The 17803-nt window shown below is 50.4% G+C and overlaps 1 protein-coding gene across 5 annotated transcripts in view; it reads left to right on the top strand.

Moving 5' to 3' along the window:
- LOC125432972 (cilia- and flagella-associated protein 251-like) overlaps positions 1-12197 on the top strand; it is a 50336-nt gene extending 38139 nt beyond the window's left edge. For 4 of the 5 annotated variants that reach the window (XR_007244575.1, XR_007244578.1, XR_007244576.1 and 1 more), the window contains exons 4-9: positions 1671-2031; positions 2964-2965; positions 4725-4730; positions 7477-7640; positions 8878-8975; positions 10915-10966. Coding sequence is in view for 1 of the 5 variants with exons in the window: in XM_048497179.1 (XP_048353136.1) it covers positions 7619-7640; positions 8878-8975; positions 10915-11589 (795 nt within the window). In the remaining 4 variants the exon portion in view is untranslated. Of the gene's footprint in view, positions 1-1670; positions 2032-2963; positions 2966-4724; positions 4731-7476; positions 7641-8877; positions 8976-10914 lie in introns of those variants that run through there. The other variant, XM_048497179.1, reaches the window with a different exon arrangement.
- The last annotated feature ends 5606 nt before the right edge of the window (positions 12198-17803 follow it).

Here is a 17803-nt window from a genome sequence, read left to right as displayed (position 1 = left end):
AAGGTGTTGATGTGCCCTGAACTTAGACAACCTGATCTTGTCAGATCTCAGAAGCTTAGGAGGGTTGACCCTGGTAAATACTTGGATGGGAGATCGCCAAGGAATGCCCAGGTTGCTGGCAGAGGAAGGCAATGGAAATCCCCTATGTTAGTCTCTTGCCTTGAAAACCCTATGGAGTTGCCATAAATTGGCTGCTACTTGACAGCACACAAATACAGAAGGCATAGATAACTGTTTTTCTCTGCTTTGGCTCTCATATTAAATTTTGGTTTGCCAGTGCTCTGTTGAGAAGAGAGCATCTCCTGGGGTTTCCAAGATTACTTTCTATTGGTCCCTGAGGTAAAAAGTTGACAATATGGCTCCCCCTGTGGCAAGTCCAGAACGTTCACCGTCTGAGCTGTTCACTTGTCTTAATGAACCAACCATCTGTATTCTTTAGGGATCACCCTACAATACAGCTCCAATTTTTCAGTATCATCTTCAAGCCCAGTAATTCAGGCATCTGTTCAGCCTGCACCCTAATCATTCTTCTCCTCCTCCTCCTCCTCCTCCTCCTCCTCCTCCTCCTCCTCCTCCTCCTCCTCCTCCTCCTCCTCCTCCTTCTCCTCTTCCTCCTTCTCCCTCCTTCTCCTTTTTCTACTTCTCATTATCCTCCTTCTCCTTCTCCTCCTCCTTCTTCTTCTCCTCCTCCTCCTCTTCTCCTCCTTCTCCTCCTTCTCTTCCTCCTCCTCCTTCTCCTCCTCCTCTTCTTCTTCTCCTTCTCCTTCTCCTCCTCCTTCTTCTCCTTCTCCTCCTCCTCCTCCTCCTCCTCCTCCTCCTCTTCTCCTTCTCCTCCTCCTCCTCCTCCTTCTCCTCCTCTTTCTCCTCCTCCTCCTTCTCCTCTTCCTCCTTCTCCTCCTCCTTCTCCTCCTCCTCTTCTTCTTCTTCTTCCATCATGAAGTCACAGTTGACTCATGGCAAATCTGTAGGGCTCTGAAGGCAAGAGATGCTGGAAGGTGGTTTGCCATTGCCTGCCTCCACCTCAAAGTCCTGGTATTCCTTGAAGATCTCCTAACCAAATAATAGCCAGAATCTGGGCTGAGAATGTAAAATTGGCCCAAAGTCATCCAGCAAGTTTCCATGGTGTGAACGGAATTTCGAACCTGGGTTTCCTTGGTCCTAGTCAGATCCCTTAACTACGACACCATACTGCTTCCTGCTCTCATTCATTGAAGATTTGGTGTCTAACCAGAGGAAGGAGCTATTTTCAAAACAAAATTTTAGCAGCAAGCCTTTATTGGCATAGACAACAGTACAACAATAATAAAAATGGATTAAAAAGCATATACAACACAGAAAATAAATGTTAAGTGGAAGGAAAACTACTGGCGTTTAGTAATTTCCAGGAGAAAGTCTGCCACTATCATACAGAGAGGAGGATCAAGGTTGTCCAACAAGTAGTGTAATCTAATTAAATCGGGGAGATCGGGTAAATGTAAAGGAGTAAGATTCACATACTTGGATCTGATTTCCTTGAATCTGAGACAGTGTTCAAAACAAAATACACATTCTTCCTCACGTACTTTTAACATTTGAATGACAGATTCAGGGTTTGTGAAGTGTCTCTAGTGTCATGTGTGAATCCCTACCAGGACTTTCTTGACACCCAACTGTTCCCATTGTTATTTCAGGGAATAGAGAAAGAAGGCGGAAACAAACTCCACATCATTGACAAGGATCTAGATGAATTTGTGGACAGTATGACCGAAGTCCCGCCAGAGGTGCTGCTGGAGGCTGAGAAGCCTCTGAGTCCTGAACGAGTACCTGAGAAATTGCCTCGAGCTGAGCAAGTGGCAGACAAAGTACTGAGGGCGGAAAAGGTGACGGAGAGAGTGCCACGTGTGGAAGAATGGCCAGGAACAGAAAGGGAGGCAGAGAAACTGCCCAGGGCAGAGAAAATCCCAGAGAAGGCGCCGAGGACTGAAAAAGTGGTGGAGAAAACACCCCGGGCGGAGAAACCAGCGGAGAAGACACGCCCCGCCGGCTCCTCAGGTATACTTTTCTCCACTGAAAATCTCTTCGTGCATTCAGTCGTTACAGTCACCCAGGCTGGGGTGATACCACCAGAGTACCAAAAGGGTGTTGGGAGGCTCCAGGCAAAACACAACAGGGGGTCGATTCCCCACTTCAAAAAAGAAAGTCGATACGCACCAGTTTGGTTTGCTTCGGGACCTTTTGAGCACAGTGTCACGGTCCCCACTGCAGCCTCTGCCCCCTAACGTGCGCAATCCGCTCAGGGGCTGTCCTGATTGGCTGCTGCATTGTGCGGGGGCGGGAATTTTTTTTTATTTTCAAAAGGACGGGTCCATGTCTCCGCGAGCATGCGCGGGAACGTTTTTAAGTGAATGCACACTCCCCCTCCCCCCTCCCCATTGCCTTAGATCAGTGATTCTCAACCAGGGTTCCATGCACATCCCAGGGTAACAAGGACAATGCACGTATCACTGCCCCCCCCCCCCCACTGGAACCGTAAATGGATTTCCTGAAGGGGTTGCCAGAAGCTTCATGGCCTTCTTTAAACAACACTGAAAATAGCATTGCTCACGGTTTGCCTAAATTTGGTGTGGATTGGGGGGGGGGTAGATTTAAACTGAGCTCTCCCTTTAACCCCCCCCCCCAATCTATACGGTAATTTAGTAAACAAGTAACACGGGTTGTTAATGTTGCTTTCCCTCCCCTCCCCCTTCTTCTGCCACTCCCTCTACCTAAGGAGCTTCAAAAACTGGATAAAACCCTTTAAAATGCAAAAAAATTTAAATGAACTCCTTAAAATTCTGAGATGGGGGGTGAGCGAGGCTTAAGGGTACCAATGGCTGTCGGTAAAGCAAAGGTTGGGAACACTGCCTTTAGGGGATCGACGCGGTAGATGCCTGTTACTTTGTGCTAAAATGAAAGGTTGCTACAAGATCAAGCATACACCCCAGCTGTGACCACCTGATCGGATGAAGGGAACTCCTTAAACCTGGAGTCACCTCTGACTTCCCTAATTGTTCCCATGTCTGCATGTGGTTTTAAAAGCGCGCACCCTCCAACGAGGTTCCGGAATACAGCGCGCCGAGGGGGTGGCAGGAGCAGCAGAATCGGGGTGACTGCGCCGTCGCCGCTGGTGTAGTGGGGAGTGCTGCAGGACCCCGGGATATTTGCCGCGAGGAGCGCACATCTAATGGTGAGTGGGAAATCGACCAGGGAGGGGTTTTGGCACAGTGGCCAGGACAGGAGATGCCAGGTTCCATCCCCAGCATCTTCAGGAAAAGAATCTCGAGTGACAGGTGCTGGGAAAGGCCCTATTAGCAGCCCAAGGGTTAGAATTCTTTTCCACAGTGTTAACTGCTGACTATCTTCTGCAAACAATGGGGAGATTTGTCAAAGGCTTTCACGACCGGATTCAACTGGTTCTGGTGGGTTTTCCGGGCTGTGTGACCGTGGCCTGGAAATCCCACCAGAACCAACGGGGAGATTTGTTTTTTTTTAAATGTAATTGGGTAGGAGGTTAAGAACTCGTGTATCTAATCTGGAGGAACCAGGTTTGATTCCCAGCTCTGCCGCCTGAACTGTGGAGGCTGATCTGGGGAATTCAGATTAGCCTGTACACTCCCACACATGCCAGCTGGGTGACCTTGGGCTAGTCACAGCTTCTCATAGCTCTCTCAGCCCCACCTACCTCACAGGATGTTTGTTGTGAGGGGGGAAGGGCAAGGAGATTGTAAGCCCGAGTCTCCTGCAGGAGAGAAAGGGGGGATATAAAACTTCAAAACTACTACTCCCAATTCTACTCCCACTCCTACTCCTACTCCTTTCTTCTTCTTCTTCTTCTTCTTCTTCTTCTTCTTCTTCTTCTTCTTCTTCTTCTTCTTCTTCTTCTTCTTCTTCTTCTTCTTCTTCTTCTTCTTCTTCTCAGCATACCAAACAAACATATATACACATTATAAATGTAATGTATTACATTAATACAAAGCAAAAACACACACAAAAATTAAAACATAACTCGTACAATAATTTGACTCAACTTAGTATAACCAACTAAAGTACACACCAGAACACCAAATAATGACTTCCCATTATCTTGTTGAATTCTAATCCATTCTAGGTTCATGCATCTATTTAAAATGAAACAATTTATCAGTTACACTCTGTATCATTTTGAATATTCTAATTCAATCTGCTGTTTTCTTTTCAATTTCAAATCCTGCCATTATTTCTCTCCTGCCGCATTTTTTTCAATAGATAGTCCTTAAAAGGTCTCCAAAAACGGGGGGGAGATTTTTTCTTGATGGGACCACCAATCTGGAAATCATCCCCTCTATCCTCTTTCCGCTTAAATCAGCACTTCTGGTTATTTGGCAGATCGCCTTCCTCTCTCTACCTGGTGAACTGCAGCCTGCAGCATTGCAAAGCAAACTGCTTCAAAAAGAGCTGCAAAGCCTGCCTCCTTGGTGGTTGCCTGCCAGGCCCTTTGCGAAGCAGGCTGGCTCTTGGGCCTGAAAGCTGATCCACCAGAAGGAGGGTAGATTTCTTATGTTACGAAACGCAGCAGGTTGCTGCTCACAAATAAGTCTACTCTTGGCCGACATTTCCTCGTGAGGCTGGTGGTTCTTGTGTGGCAAGGGAGCTTCTCTTTTCACACAGGTGTTACTTATTTGCTTTATAATATTTACATTATAAAGTTCTGAGAGAACTGTGCTTAGCCCAAGGTCACCCAGCAGGCTTCATGTGGAGGAGCGGGCTTCATGTGGAGGCTTCATGTGGAGGCTTCATGTGGAGGAGCGGGCTTCATGTGGAGGCTTCATGTGGAGGAGCGGGCTTCATGTGGAGGCTTCATGTGGAGGAGCGGGCTTCATGTGGAGGCTTCACGTGGAGGCTTCATGTGGAGGAGCGGGCTTCATGTGGAGGCTTCATGTGGAGGAGCGGGCTTCATGTGGAGGCTTCAAGAGCTTCAGGTAGGAGGCTTCTAATGTGGAGGAGCCGGGTTTGATTCCCTGCTCATGCCGCCTGAGCTGTTCTATGTGAGGCTTTCCCATGTGGGAGGGAGCTTCATGTGTGGAAGGCGGAGCTTCATGTGGAGGAAACTTCATGGTGGAGGCGGAGGCTCTATGGAGGGAGCGGGCTCAAGGAAAAGCTCAAGGAGGAGCTTCATGTGGAGGAGGAGCTTCAATGTACTTCATGTGGAGGCACTTTCATGTGGAGGGAGCCCCGGGCTTCATGTAATGGAGAGTTTCATCATGTGGTTAGGAAGCCGAGGCTTCATTCTAATCTGGAGGCTTCAATGGAGGTTTTACTTCCTGGAGGAGCCGAGGCTTCATGTGGAGGCTTGAGAGTTGTGGAGAGGCGGGCTTTTCCATGGAGGCTGGCTTCAAGGAGTGGAAGGGAAGCTACAGCGCGCAGTGGCTAAGTGAGCAGGTGCATTCTGGATCTTGGGAGGAACTGGGTTTGATTCCCAGCTCTGCCGCCTGAGCTGTGGAGGCTTATCTGGGGAATTCAGATTAGCCCTGTGCACTCCTCAGCATACATGTGCCAGCTGGGTGACCTTGGCCCCAGCTAGTCAAGTAGCTTTTCGGAGACTCTCTGGTAGCTCCCTCCTCCCTCACAGGGTGTTTGTTGGGAGAGGGGAAAGGCAAGGAGATTGTCAGCCCCTTTGAGTCTCCTGCAGGAGAGAAAGGGGGGATATAAATCCAAACTCTTCTATATAGGGAGCCAGCGTGGCGTAGTGGTTACGAGCCACGGACTCTAATCTGGAGAACCAGGTTTGATTCCTCACTCCTTTGCACGAGCGGCGGACTGTAATCTGGTGATTTGTTTTCCCGCTCCTGCACATGAAGCCTGCTGGATGACCTTGGGCTAAGCACAGTTCTCTCAGAACTCTCTCTGCCCCACCTGCATCACAAGGTGTCTCCTGTGGGGAGAAGAAGGGAAAAGGAGTTTGTAAGGTCCTTTGAGACCCTTTAAAGGTAATGAAAAGCAGGATAGAAAAACCAACTGTTCTTATCTTCTATAATTGCTGCCTTTCAAAATTCATTCAAAGTAATTTCCAGTAAAACACATGCATTCCCGCTACATGGGGTGGGGGGGAGGCTGAGGGGGAGTCGTGTAAAAAGAGGCAGTTAATCATGATGAAAAGTTGCAATCTTATATTAAAAACGGTAGCCAAAGGTTTGAGAGATATAAAATTGGAAAGGATTTTAAAATAGTCTGGAAACATAAGAACATAAGAACAAGCCAGCTGGATCAGACCAGAGTCCATCTAGTCCAGCTCTCTGCTACTCGCAGTGGCCCACCAGGTGCCTTTGGGAGCTCACGTGCAGGAGGTGAAAGCAAGGGTCTAGGCTGCTGGCTGCTCAAGGTCTCCCAGCACCTGGTCTGCTCCAGCCATTTGTAATCCCAGATCAAAGAGGATCAAGATTGGTAGCCTATAAATCGACTTCTCCCCTATAAATCTCAGTCCAAGCCCTCCCTTAAAGCCATCCAGGGTGAGTGGCCATCACCACCTCCTGCAGGCAGCATATCTGGGGAATGCACCACCCAATCACACGCCATGCGAAGCAGGGTGTTTGCCTCTTTATTACCCCCTCTAATTCTTCCCCCCCCATTCTTCAATGGAATGCCCCCTGGTTCTAAAATTGTGGAGAGAGAAAAAATTTATCTCTGTCAGCATTTTTCACCCCACGATAATTTTATAGACTGTCCCCATCATATCCTCCCTCAGACGTCTCCCCTCTCAAACTAAAGAGGTCCCAAACTTGCAGCCTCTCCCTGGCAAGGGAAGGTGCTCCAGTCCCCTCAACCATCCTTGTTTGCCTTTCCTCTGCACTTTTTTTCTATCTCTCTCGATATCCCCTTTTTTGAGATGTGGTGACTCAGAAACATAAGAACATAAGAAGCCGCTGATCAAAAAGACCAGAGTCCATCTAGGTCCACAGCCTTCGTTACTCGCGAAAAGCCCACCAGGTTTTGGAGCTCAGGAGGTGGTGAAAGCAAGGGTCTCAAGCTTTTCGCCACCTTAATACAGCACTTGGTCTTTCAGACGGAAAGCTCAGCTGGAAAGAGGATCAAGATTGGTAGCCATAAATCAATTTCATAAATCTGTCCACTCTCTTTAAAGCTATCCAGGTGAGTGGCCACCAATTCCCTGCAGCATATTCCACCAATCACACGCGCGGAAGAAGTGTTTCCTTTGACACCCCTCTACCTTCCCCATTTCAATGCCCCTGTTCTAGTAAAGTATTGTGAGAGAGAAAAATTTATCTCTTGTTTCCATTTTCACCCCACTCCATAATTTTATAGACTTCCACTCATCCCCGACGCCTTCCAAACTAAAGAGTCCCAAACGCTGCAGCTCTCATAAGGAAGGTGCTGCTGTCCTCAATCATCCCTTCTGCTAACCTTCTCACTTCTTTTTTCTAATCTCGGGGAAGCATCCTTTTGGAGATGTGGTGATCATAGACCGGCCCCGCTCTTAACCGAAGCACTTGGGAAAAGCAGGTTCATCCTTCGCCAGTGCTTCAGCGCAAAGGACACGCTCCCCTGGGAGGGGCTGACGCTGAACAAATGCCTCCTCGTGGCTTCTTTCCTCGCCCTCCTCAGCATGGGCTGCCAAGTGGTTCAAGGTAAGTGTGGTGGATCCTGGGGGCGGGGGGGGGTTGTTTCTCACCCCCCCTTCCGACCTGCCCCATCGCCGGGCCCCTTTTTTTGCAGGTGGAGAAAACCAAAATCAATAGTTAAGGATATCAGCAGAGTTTAAAGCGGAGTCACTCTGGTAAGATGAGAAGGTCTTTAGTCTTCTTGCACTCACTGCAGCCTCCTACCACACTTGGAAAAGAATACTCTCCACGCAAGATGTTCTTTCCATAGGAAGGTTTAACTTTTGCAGTTGCAAGGTCACACAAGTCTATTCTTTACAAGACCGGCCGCGGATTCCCCCTCCAGGATGCCCCTGTGTTGCGTGGTGTTCCGCTCTTGGCACTCCCAATATAATATCTAAAGTGCACTGCTTAGAGAGACTGCTTCAGTGGGAAAGCCCCACTAAGGCACGCAGCCTTTTGTCCATGCGCTCAGGACAAAAGCCAGGTGAGAAGTGAGACCAGCATAGGGAAGAAAGGAAGTTAGTAGGCGGTCTCCTGGCCCAGAGAAGGAGGGCAAACAAGAGAGGCAACAACACAGTTAGAGTGAGATACACAGCAATGCCCAGTGTCCAGGCATGCAGAAGTCGCTCATTCCAACACCAGAGCCTTCACACAGTTTGCTTGTCAGAAGGGGTCGCCTCCATATATCCAGTGGTGGGATCCAAAAATTTTAGTAACAGGTTCCCATAATGGTGGGATTCAAACTGTGGCGTAGCGCCAATGGGACTGGGCAGGGCACAACGGGGGTGGGGCGGGGCATTCCGGGGGCAGGGCATTCCTGGGCGGGGCTGTGGCAAGGACGCAGCCGCTGCGCCGGTCCTTGGGCGGGGAACGAATGCACGCAGGCTTAGGGCTGCCACATCGCTACCAGTGCACACTCCTGCTAGGACTGCTTCAGTTTCTTGCCCCCATGCCACAATGCTGAGAGGAGAGAGGGTATAACTAAGGCAAAAATCACGCGGCAAAAAAAAAATCACCACTCTCTAGTAAACCCTCTCGGCAATACCACAATAAATAATTAGTAACCTACTCTCGGGAACCTGTGAGAACCTGCTGGATCCCACCTCTGCCCTTTTCCCTCCTGGGCTCTGAAGAGGGCTCCGGGTCAAATGCTGGAGCCCGTGATTGTCTGGCCCTCAGAAGGCTGTGATGGTGGCAGGTTATAGGATGCCAGCCCTACCTTTGGCATGATTGGAGTTCACCCCCTATCCTGTTTTTGCAGACATTTTTGACTTTGACGAGGATGTTCCAGTGATAGAGCCCGGTGTGTTGACTCCGCCAGAGGGCAGCGCCCAGGAAGGCAGCCTGCCTGGAGAACTGGTAAGCCAGAGAGCCAATCTGGAGAGGATTGGCCCCAAGCAATGCGAGGAGAGGCGGGGGGATAACAGGCACAAAAAGCCGCTGCAGGGAGGGAGGAGTGGATCAAAGAGAATGTGTCTGGGATGCTGACAAGGAACGTCAGCGTGGTGTAGTGGTTAAGAGCAGGTGCACTCTAATCTGGAGAACCAGGTTTGATTCCCCGCTCTGCCACTTGAGCTGTGGAGGCTTATCTGGTGAACCAGATCAGCTTGTGCACTCCAACACATGCCAGCTGAGAGAGCTCAGAAGAACTGTGACTAGCCTCACAGTAAGGGATGAAGACATGATCGCTGTAGAGCAGGCAGGCTTCAGGGAAAGTAGATCAATAGATGAACATACGTTAACACTACAACATCTAATTGAAAATATGTAACTGGCAAAATAACATCATTATATATTGCCTTTATTGATCTCCAATCTGCCTTTGATTCAATTTCTAGGGGGAAATTAAGGCAGAAATTAGAAGAGACCAAGGCGGTTTCTGCACGGGCTGAAAGCAACGGCTTCAGCCCGGTAAAACACCGTTTTGGTGGGGGCCCTTCGCGCAGGCGCCGCTGCCAAATCGATGCAGCTGCACTCTGTGCCTGCCCAAACGGTGTTTTCAAAACTCGCTTGGGGAGCGAGTTTTCCTGCAAACGCTGGCTTCCATCCGCTGCCATGCGAACGGCAGCGGGTGGAAGCCGGCATTTTCCCCTCCTTCTTCTCAAAAGCCTTAAATGCGTCCTTATCTTCTGCTGGTCAGCCGTCGTTCATTGTCGTTTGAGGAGGGTGACACGCTCGGCCTCCGGGTGCTTCTGCTTCATCACTCTGGCTACGGGTACGTCCCTTCCTCCTCAGAGCAACGACAGAGCCTGCTGGCTGCCAGCAGAAGGTGTAAGGAGGCATTTTGGGTTGGGGAGGGGAATATGCAGCCAAAGCAAAGGGAGCCTCCATTCCAACAGCTGCGATTGATCTATGGGGTCATTCTTGTTAACGGCCTTCCAGAGCCTGCATCGGCAAATGATTAACGCCAATGCAGGCTCTCTCCTTATTATTGTGCAGGAAACAGCTCACTATAGATAGAAGATTATAATTCCTAATCCATCTTCTATAAGGAGTAATCCGCCTTGAGAGTTCGCTGGTAAATACACAAGCGATACCTTTACTGAACAAATATGACCTATAGAGGAGCTGCCAGACAGGGGTGTATATTATCTCCAGCCTTTATTTAATTTCCCTGGATAAAATGGGTGTAAGGCACATATGAAAACTGTAGACCTCACATCCACCTAAATTAAATACATAACATCCCCTCTCCCGATTTTATTATGGCGTAGATGATGTTGTGCTATTAGTATTCGATAGAACTCCGGTTGGGATGGAGGGCACATTGCATTCTCAACTTACTGTGAAAAAGAAGATCTGACCATTAACATAAATAAAACAAAAGTAATGGCATGTGGAAAGTGCCCTCCCAAAAGATCATGGTCAATAAACGGAAACAGACTAGAACAAGTTGACAGATTTAAGTATCTAGGTGTCACAGTTCAAGCTTGATCTACAGGTGACAGAGCTCAGGCCTCCTGGAGAAAATGGCTACTTTGGAGGATGGATATTACACTAATTATATTATATTACATTACATTACATTACATTGCATTGCATTGCATTGCATTGCATTGCATCATACTATATCATATCATACTATATCATACTATATTATATTATATTATATTATATTATATTATATTATATTATATTATATTATATTATATTATATTATATTATATTATATTATATTATATTATATTATATTAATGGAATCTCCAGATTCCATTACCCAAAATCTCCATGTATTTTCCAACCCAGTGCTGGCTACCCTAAAATTTTGTGCTGAACACTGTCGCATGTTCTCTTCTAGGAAGAGTTGTGGTTTTATGAGAGGTGGCTGAGCTGGCCAGAAGACTATGAACCACCAGAAGAGGAGGAAGAAGAAGAGGAGGAGGAACTGGAACCAGAAGAAATAGAAGAGGAGGAGGTGGAGCCAACAGAAATAGAAGAGGAGGAGGAGCCAACAGAAGAAGAAGAGGAGGAGCCAACAGAAGAAGAAGAGGAGGAGCCAGAGCCTGAACCACGAAAAGCCGAGCCACTAAAGAGCCGGGAGAAACCAAGGGGAGAGGGGAAAGCTGTCAAAAGAGAGAAGTCCAAAGGCAAGGCCCCCAAAGACCACAGAGTACATGAAGAGGAGGAAAAAGAGGAGAAACGCCCATTGAGCAAATACCACCGCCGGGAGGGCGCAGAGAAAGAGCGGCGGCGGCATCAGAGGGAGGAAGGGAAGAGCCGCCCTCCAAAACACGAGGCAGCCCACTTCAAGGAGCACAAGCGGCACCCGCACAACGAGGGGAAGGGGCGCCACAAGGAGGGGGGCGACAGGAGTGAGGGCCACCACCCCAGGCGCAAGCAGGACTCTAAGCACCAACCACATGAGTTCAAGGGCCGGAAGCCCTGGCACGTGCAACGCCCGTTCTTCTCCCAGAAGGAGGTCGCCCACAAGTCTGGGAAGCACAGGTTCCAGGAGGGGAAGAGACATGACTGAGCCCCACTCCTCTGGCCCAGCTTCACCCTACAACTGCAACAGAGCTAAGAGCTACCTCTTTCCACCCTTTGCTCCCGCCTTAATATCGTGGGGCAGGGGGAAGCAGCTGCCAAGCACAAAATGCACACACGGTGTAATCCCGGATTGCTCTGAAGTCTGCTAACCTAGAGAGCGCTTTGGCCCAGCCTTTCTCCCTCCCGTTGTCCAAATCCACACACTTAGAACAGCAGCTCCTGGCACGCTCCTTGGGACTCTGCTAGCCAGCTGACCGGTCCCATCCCTGCCCTGTTTTGCGTTCTTTCTCACCAAGTGACCTCAGTCAAAGCTTTTTTGCCGCAGCACTGTGCCTTGATCCCTGCTGCAAAAGGGGGAACAGATTTGCCCCCAGGAAGGGGAGGCTGGAGGGCGAGGCCGTAGCCCTAAACATCACTACGGTATCGCAGATTTGGCAGCTGCGTCCCCGACTAAGGACAGTGTGGCTTCGCGTCTTGTTCCTCGCAGATTCGCCCTCTGACTCCGGGGCTTTCCCCACTTACCTTCTGCTGCGCGCTACTCTGGGAAAGTAGCGCGGGGTCCAGCGGCGCTCCTTTGACTCTGTAAGCGGCTGCAACCACGCAGTCACTTCCTCGACGCTGCCGGGCCTTGCACTCACCTTCAGTGCGCGCCATTCCTGCAGCGCTGGAAGCTGAACGGGTGATTCCTTTGGATGACTTCAAGGCAGAGCGGGTTTGAACCCCTGCAGAGCTGCCAGCTGCCAGAATGACCGACGCTTGACAGGGCAAGCCGAGGGCTGCGCAAGCAGTTAATAAGCAGCAGAAGGTGAGTGGGGAAAGCCCCTCCATTGGAAAGCAGTGGGTTTGAAGCAATAGGAAAAGCTGTTTTTGTGGTCCTTGATCCACTGTGGTTGATACGCACAGGGGAGTCTTAGCTGGTGAACTGGCCTGGCTCCATCTCGACACTCACAACTCCTGAAAGCAGAGGATGAGGGGAAATCGTATTGCCGAAGGCTTTCACGTTAGCTCAATTGGTAACTGGTTTCTCTATTGTGTGGCTTTCCGGTCTACTCAGACCACGGCCACACAGTCCTGGAAAGCTCGCAAATAAGCAAATTGAATCCAGTGATGAGGGGAAAGTTTGTTCTTTGGTCGGCCTCCGGCCTTACAGGTGTGGCCCACAATGTGTACACAAAAAATCTGATTTTTTTCTCTTTTAAATTGTGGCCTTTTTGCTAGCTCTCCTCCTTTATTGAAAGATTTAACGAGGCTTTTAATTCATTTAATTTAAATATTTTTTTTGCACAAAGTAGAACAAGTAGTTTCGTTGGTTTGCGCGCCAGGGCAGAAATGAATTAACTTCCCTTTAATTTAAATCCCCAAGCGTGACCTTTGCAACAGGAAAATGTGGGTTCTGAACTGCCAGTTTGCAGTGATAAAAAAAAATCATGTACAAATCCAAACTCTTTGAAGTGTGAAAATTTGACAGTTAAAGTACAAGAAATTACGGTGCCTACAAACCCCATCATTTGTAGAATTCTGGATTTTGTGGGACAGTCAAGAAGTCAGACCTATGCTTAACTTGTATATAACCACATTTATCTCCTAGAGCAGGAGCCTGCAACCTGTGGCTCTCCAGATGTTTATGGACTACAATTCCCATCAGCCCCTGCCAGCATGGCCAATTGTGGTCCATGAACATCTGGAGAGCCACAGGTTGCAGACCCTTGTTCTAGAGAATATCCCTGTACATAATATACCATCCTCTGCTTTTTCTCCAGGTTCAATGGGGTAGAAAATGTTGACAGAGAGAAATTTTTCTCTCTTTCTCACAATACTAGAACCAGGGGGCATCCATTGAAAATGCTGGGGGGAAGAATTAGGACTAATAAAAGGAAACACTTCTTCACGCAACGTGTGATTGGTGTTTGGAATATGCTGCCACAGGAGGTGGTGATGGCCACTAACCTGGACAGCTTTAAAAGGGGCTTGGACAGATTTATGGAGGAGACGTCGATCTATGGCTACCAATCTTGATCCTCCTTGATCTGAGATTGCAAATGCCTTAACAGTCCAGGTGCTCGGGAGCAACAGCAGCAGAAGGCCATTGCTTTCACCTCCTGCATGTGAGCTCCCAAAGGCACCTGGTGGGCCACTGCGAGTAGCAGAGAGCTGGACTAGATGGACTCTGATCTGATCCAGCTGGCTTGTTCTTATGTTCTTAAAAATACAAGACATATCTCACCGCAAGGGTCCCCAGTGACAACCACTGATAACTTTCCTGGCACCCACCAAGATCTGATTGGCTGGGCAGATGTTTTTTAAAAGAGTGTTTCACCAGCAACTGCCCCCACAGTGTTAATTTAATTCACTCTCACTCTTCTTCCCAGTGTATTTTTAAAGATTACTTATCTTGTCCCTTGTACTTGGGCTTCACCCATGTGTTTCTGTGTGTGGCTCCACCTCCTGTGGTGGCCATTTTGTGTTTGGCTCCACCTCCCATGGTGACCATTTGATGGTTGGCTCCGCCTCCCGTGGTGGCCATTTTGGTGCTGCCCCCACCACCCTAGTTCAGTACTCTTAACGGTTCCCACAGGTTCAAAAAAGTTGAAGGGCCCTGCCTGACAGCTCTCCCACCAAATTTTTAAAACATCTGCGCTATCTCTGACATTGGTGGGGCAGTTCTCTAACTCTTGTAGTCCAGTCCAGTATCCAGAGGAAGCGGAAATGGGAGTATAAACCTTTTCACTCCTGTGGTATTGTCCCTATCGTGTGCCACTTGTTCTTTCTAGGGAAAGGCAGGTGCCTTTCTTTTCTCCTTCTAAACGTCATGGAAGTGGACAGAAGATAGAGTCTTGGACAGTGGTGGGATCCAAAAATTTTAGTAACAGGTTCCCTCGCCGCCCCCGCCCCTCAGCAAAGGGGGCAGAGGCGTACTTAGGCAAACCTGAGCCCTGGGCAAAACCTGGGCCACCCCACCATGACTTCAGTAAATTTTGCAATTGCACCAAGGTCATTTCTAAATCTTCATCAAGCATCATAGAAAAATGCCCCTAAACTCACAAATCTGAACACAAAGCAAATGGTGAAACACAACAGGTTCTTTGGATAGAGGACTCTGGCGTGAGGATAAAAGGTGACGGCAATAAAGGTTATTGAGAATCAATGAATTGTGCAGTACCTGAAAGGGGATTAACCCTTCCACGTTCAAAGGCAGTAGGCCTCTCGGGGAGGCGAGGGCGTGGAGATGGAAAAGCGGACCCAATTAGTAACCCCCTCTCGGCACACACATAAATTAATACTTAGGCGGAACCCTTAATTTCGAAACTGGGTGGAGAACTCTGCTGGATCCCACCTCCCTGGTCTTGGAGTTTCTGCGCGATTATTTATTACACTTTGGGACAATCTCTGGACAAAGATTCGAAATCCTTGGAAACAACCACACCCAAAACAGACTTCTTAAACAGAAAACAACAATTTATTTAACATGCACAGGTCCAAAAGCAGAAAGCTCAAAGACCACAAAACATATACAGGCACTGGAAAAGGAACTTTGTTAAAACTTCCACAAACATTTTAGGTGGGCCGGAGTAGGGTACGGGTGGACAGCAGTCTCACAAGCTTGTGCTGTTGCTACGAGTTGTACCCAACTTGCCTGGTTCAGCTAATGGCATAACAGCCATTTCTGGACTGAACCATAACAATCATTTTTTTAAATCTGCAAAGGAACAGGTTTTGACTGTTTAAAAACAAAACAAAACACCGAGCCTGAAGTCCCTTTTGGTTCCTCCACCATAAAGCAGGATGGGAGGCAGCGTGAGTCCAGAGCCCTACAAGAGAAAAACTAGATGCGCTCTATGTTATGTACGCTAAGCGCAGAGGCAGGCAATGGCAAACAGCATCTGTGAGCCTCTTGCCTTGAAAACTTGCATTCATTTAGCCTTTATTGGGCATAAACAGTATAAAATCACATCAAAATCATATCAAAATACAAGCTTGCAACATATAACAAATGAAGTTGGTTCATACATACCCTTCTGGGTTACCAGAAGTTGGCTGCAACTTGACAGCACTTGGCACACACAAAGGCAGGGTGGGAAGGGTGAATCATATGGTCATCCCTTACCAAGGAGAATGAGATGCAGAAGCAGCTCGAAGGTTTAGTTTAGTAAGGAGAGACCCGTGCTCAGATTTGGGCGGAAGGAACTCTCTGCCTGCCACAGTGGCTTAAATCTGTTTCTAAATGTCTATTAAAAAATTTCAAAGATGCTTTCGAAGGTATCCTGTTTTGTTTCATTTTTTTTTACTTTAAACCTGCGGGGGGCTGGAAAAACAAGGCAGATGGGATCGTCGGCAGAAAGAGAATGGCCTTTTCTAAAAAATTCTGCTTTTTGAAAAGCAAGGGCCTAGGCGTTATAGTTGCAAAGATGCACTTAGAAGCATGTAGACAACCAGTGGTGGGATCCAAACATTTTAGTAACAGGTTCCCATGGTGGTGGGATTCAAACAGTGGCGTAGCGCCAATGGGGATGGGCGGGGCACGACGGGGGCGTGACTGGGCATTCTGGGGGCGGGGCATTGCTGGGCTGAGCTGTGGCAAGGACGCAGCCCCTGCGCCAGTCCTTGGGCGGGAAACGAATGCACGCAGGCGCAGGCTGCCACACGCGCCAGTGCACCTCCTGCTAGACTGCTTCAAGTTCTGCGCGCTACTGCTGAGAGGAGGGGCATAACTAAGGCAAAAATCACGTGGCAAAATCACCACTTAGTAACCCCCTCTCGGCACACACAAATAATTAGTAACCTACTCTCGGGAACCTGTGAGAACCTGCTGGATCCCACCGCTGTAGACAACACCTGAGGTCATCCCGGAGACTTGATGAAGGTGTTGGGGGACATCACTTAAATCTCAGAGGGCCATCCAGGGCGGCCAGCTCAGGGTTGGGAAATACCTAGAGGTTTTGAGGTGGAAGATGGGGTTTGGGGAAGGGAGGTATCTTCAGTGGGGTATAATGCCACGGACTCCCCCTTCAAAAGTGGCCATTTTCTCCAGGTGAGCAGATCTCTGTCACCTGGAGATCAGCTGTGATAGCAAGAGACATCCAGCCACCCCCTGGGGATTGGCAACCTGAGGGCAAACCCCCCAACCCTTGTCATTTGGGATGGCTCCTATAAGAAGAGTTGGTTTTTATGCCCCACTTTTCGGCACTGAAAGAGTTTCTAAGAGGCTTTCCCCACTACAGGAGCTAAAGTTGACTCGGTTCCCTTCAGTGGAGGGCGGTTCCAGGCTGCCCCCACAGCAACTGAGTTGGCCCCCTGGAACCGAGCTAAGTGGGCGGGATCATCTTGGTGCCTGTTTCGCTCCTCGATCGTGATTGGCGCTTGCGTTACGGCGGGAAACGGGAGCGTTCTTTTTTTTTTTTTACAGTTTTTACAGTTTACAGTTACATGCACTTTCTGCCCGCCACGACTCTCCCGTTCTGCGCATGCCACAAAAGCGGCTCGTGATTGGTTGAACGGATGAGGCGTCGTTTCGATGCTTCCCCACTTCGAAGCAGTATCGACCTTGTTCTGGGGGCGGGGGTGGGGGGGGGGGGGGGAGGGGGGGGGGGGGGGGGGGGGGGGGGGGGGGAGGGGGGGGGGGAGGGGGGGGGGGGGGGAGGGAGGGGGGGGGAAGGGGTGAGAGGGGGGGGGGGGGGTGGGGATGGGGGGGGGGGGGGGGGGGGGGGGGGGGGGGTGGCGGGGAGGGGGGGTGGGGGGTGGGAGGGGTGGGGGGGGGGGGGGGTGGGGGGGGGGGGGGGTGGGGGGGGGGGGTGGGGGGGGGGGGGGGGGGGGGGGGGGGGGGGGGGGGGGGGGGGGGGGTGGGGGGGGGGGGGGGTGGGGGGGGGGGGGGGTGGGGGGGGGGGGGGGTGGGGGGGGGGGGGGGTGGGGGGGGGGGGGGGTGGGGGGGGGGGGGGGTGGGGGGGGGGGGGGGTGGGGGGGGGGGGGGGTGGGGGGGGGGGGGGGTGGGGGGGGGGGGGGGTGGGGGGGGGGGGGGGTGGGGGGGGGGGGGGGTGGGGGGGGGGGGGGGTGGGGGGGGGGGGGGGTGGGGGGGGGGGGGGGTGGGGGGGGGGGGGGGTGGGGGGGGGGGGGGGTGGGGGGGGGGGGGGGTGGGGGGGGGGGGGGGTGGGGGGGGGGGGGGGTGGGGGGGGGGGGGGGTGGGGGGGGGGGGGGGTGGGGGGGGG

This window comes from Sphaerodactylus townsendi, linkage group LG05 (genome assembly GCF_021028975.2).
Source record: "Sphaerodactylus townsendi isolate TG3544 linkage group LG05, MPM_Stown_v2.3, whole genome shotgun sequence".
NCBI classification, from domain to species: domain Eukaryota; kingdom Metazoa; phylum Chordata; class Lepidosauria; order Squamata; family Sphaerodactylidae; genus Sphaerodactylus; species Sphaerodactylus townsendi.
Note: the sequence above shows the minus strand (reverse complement) of the source record. Positions and strands in the feature narration are given on the sequence as shown.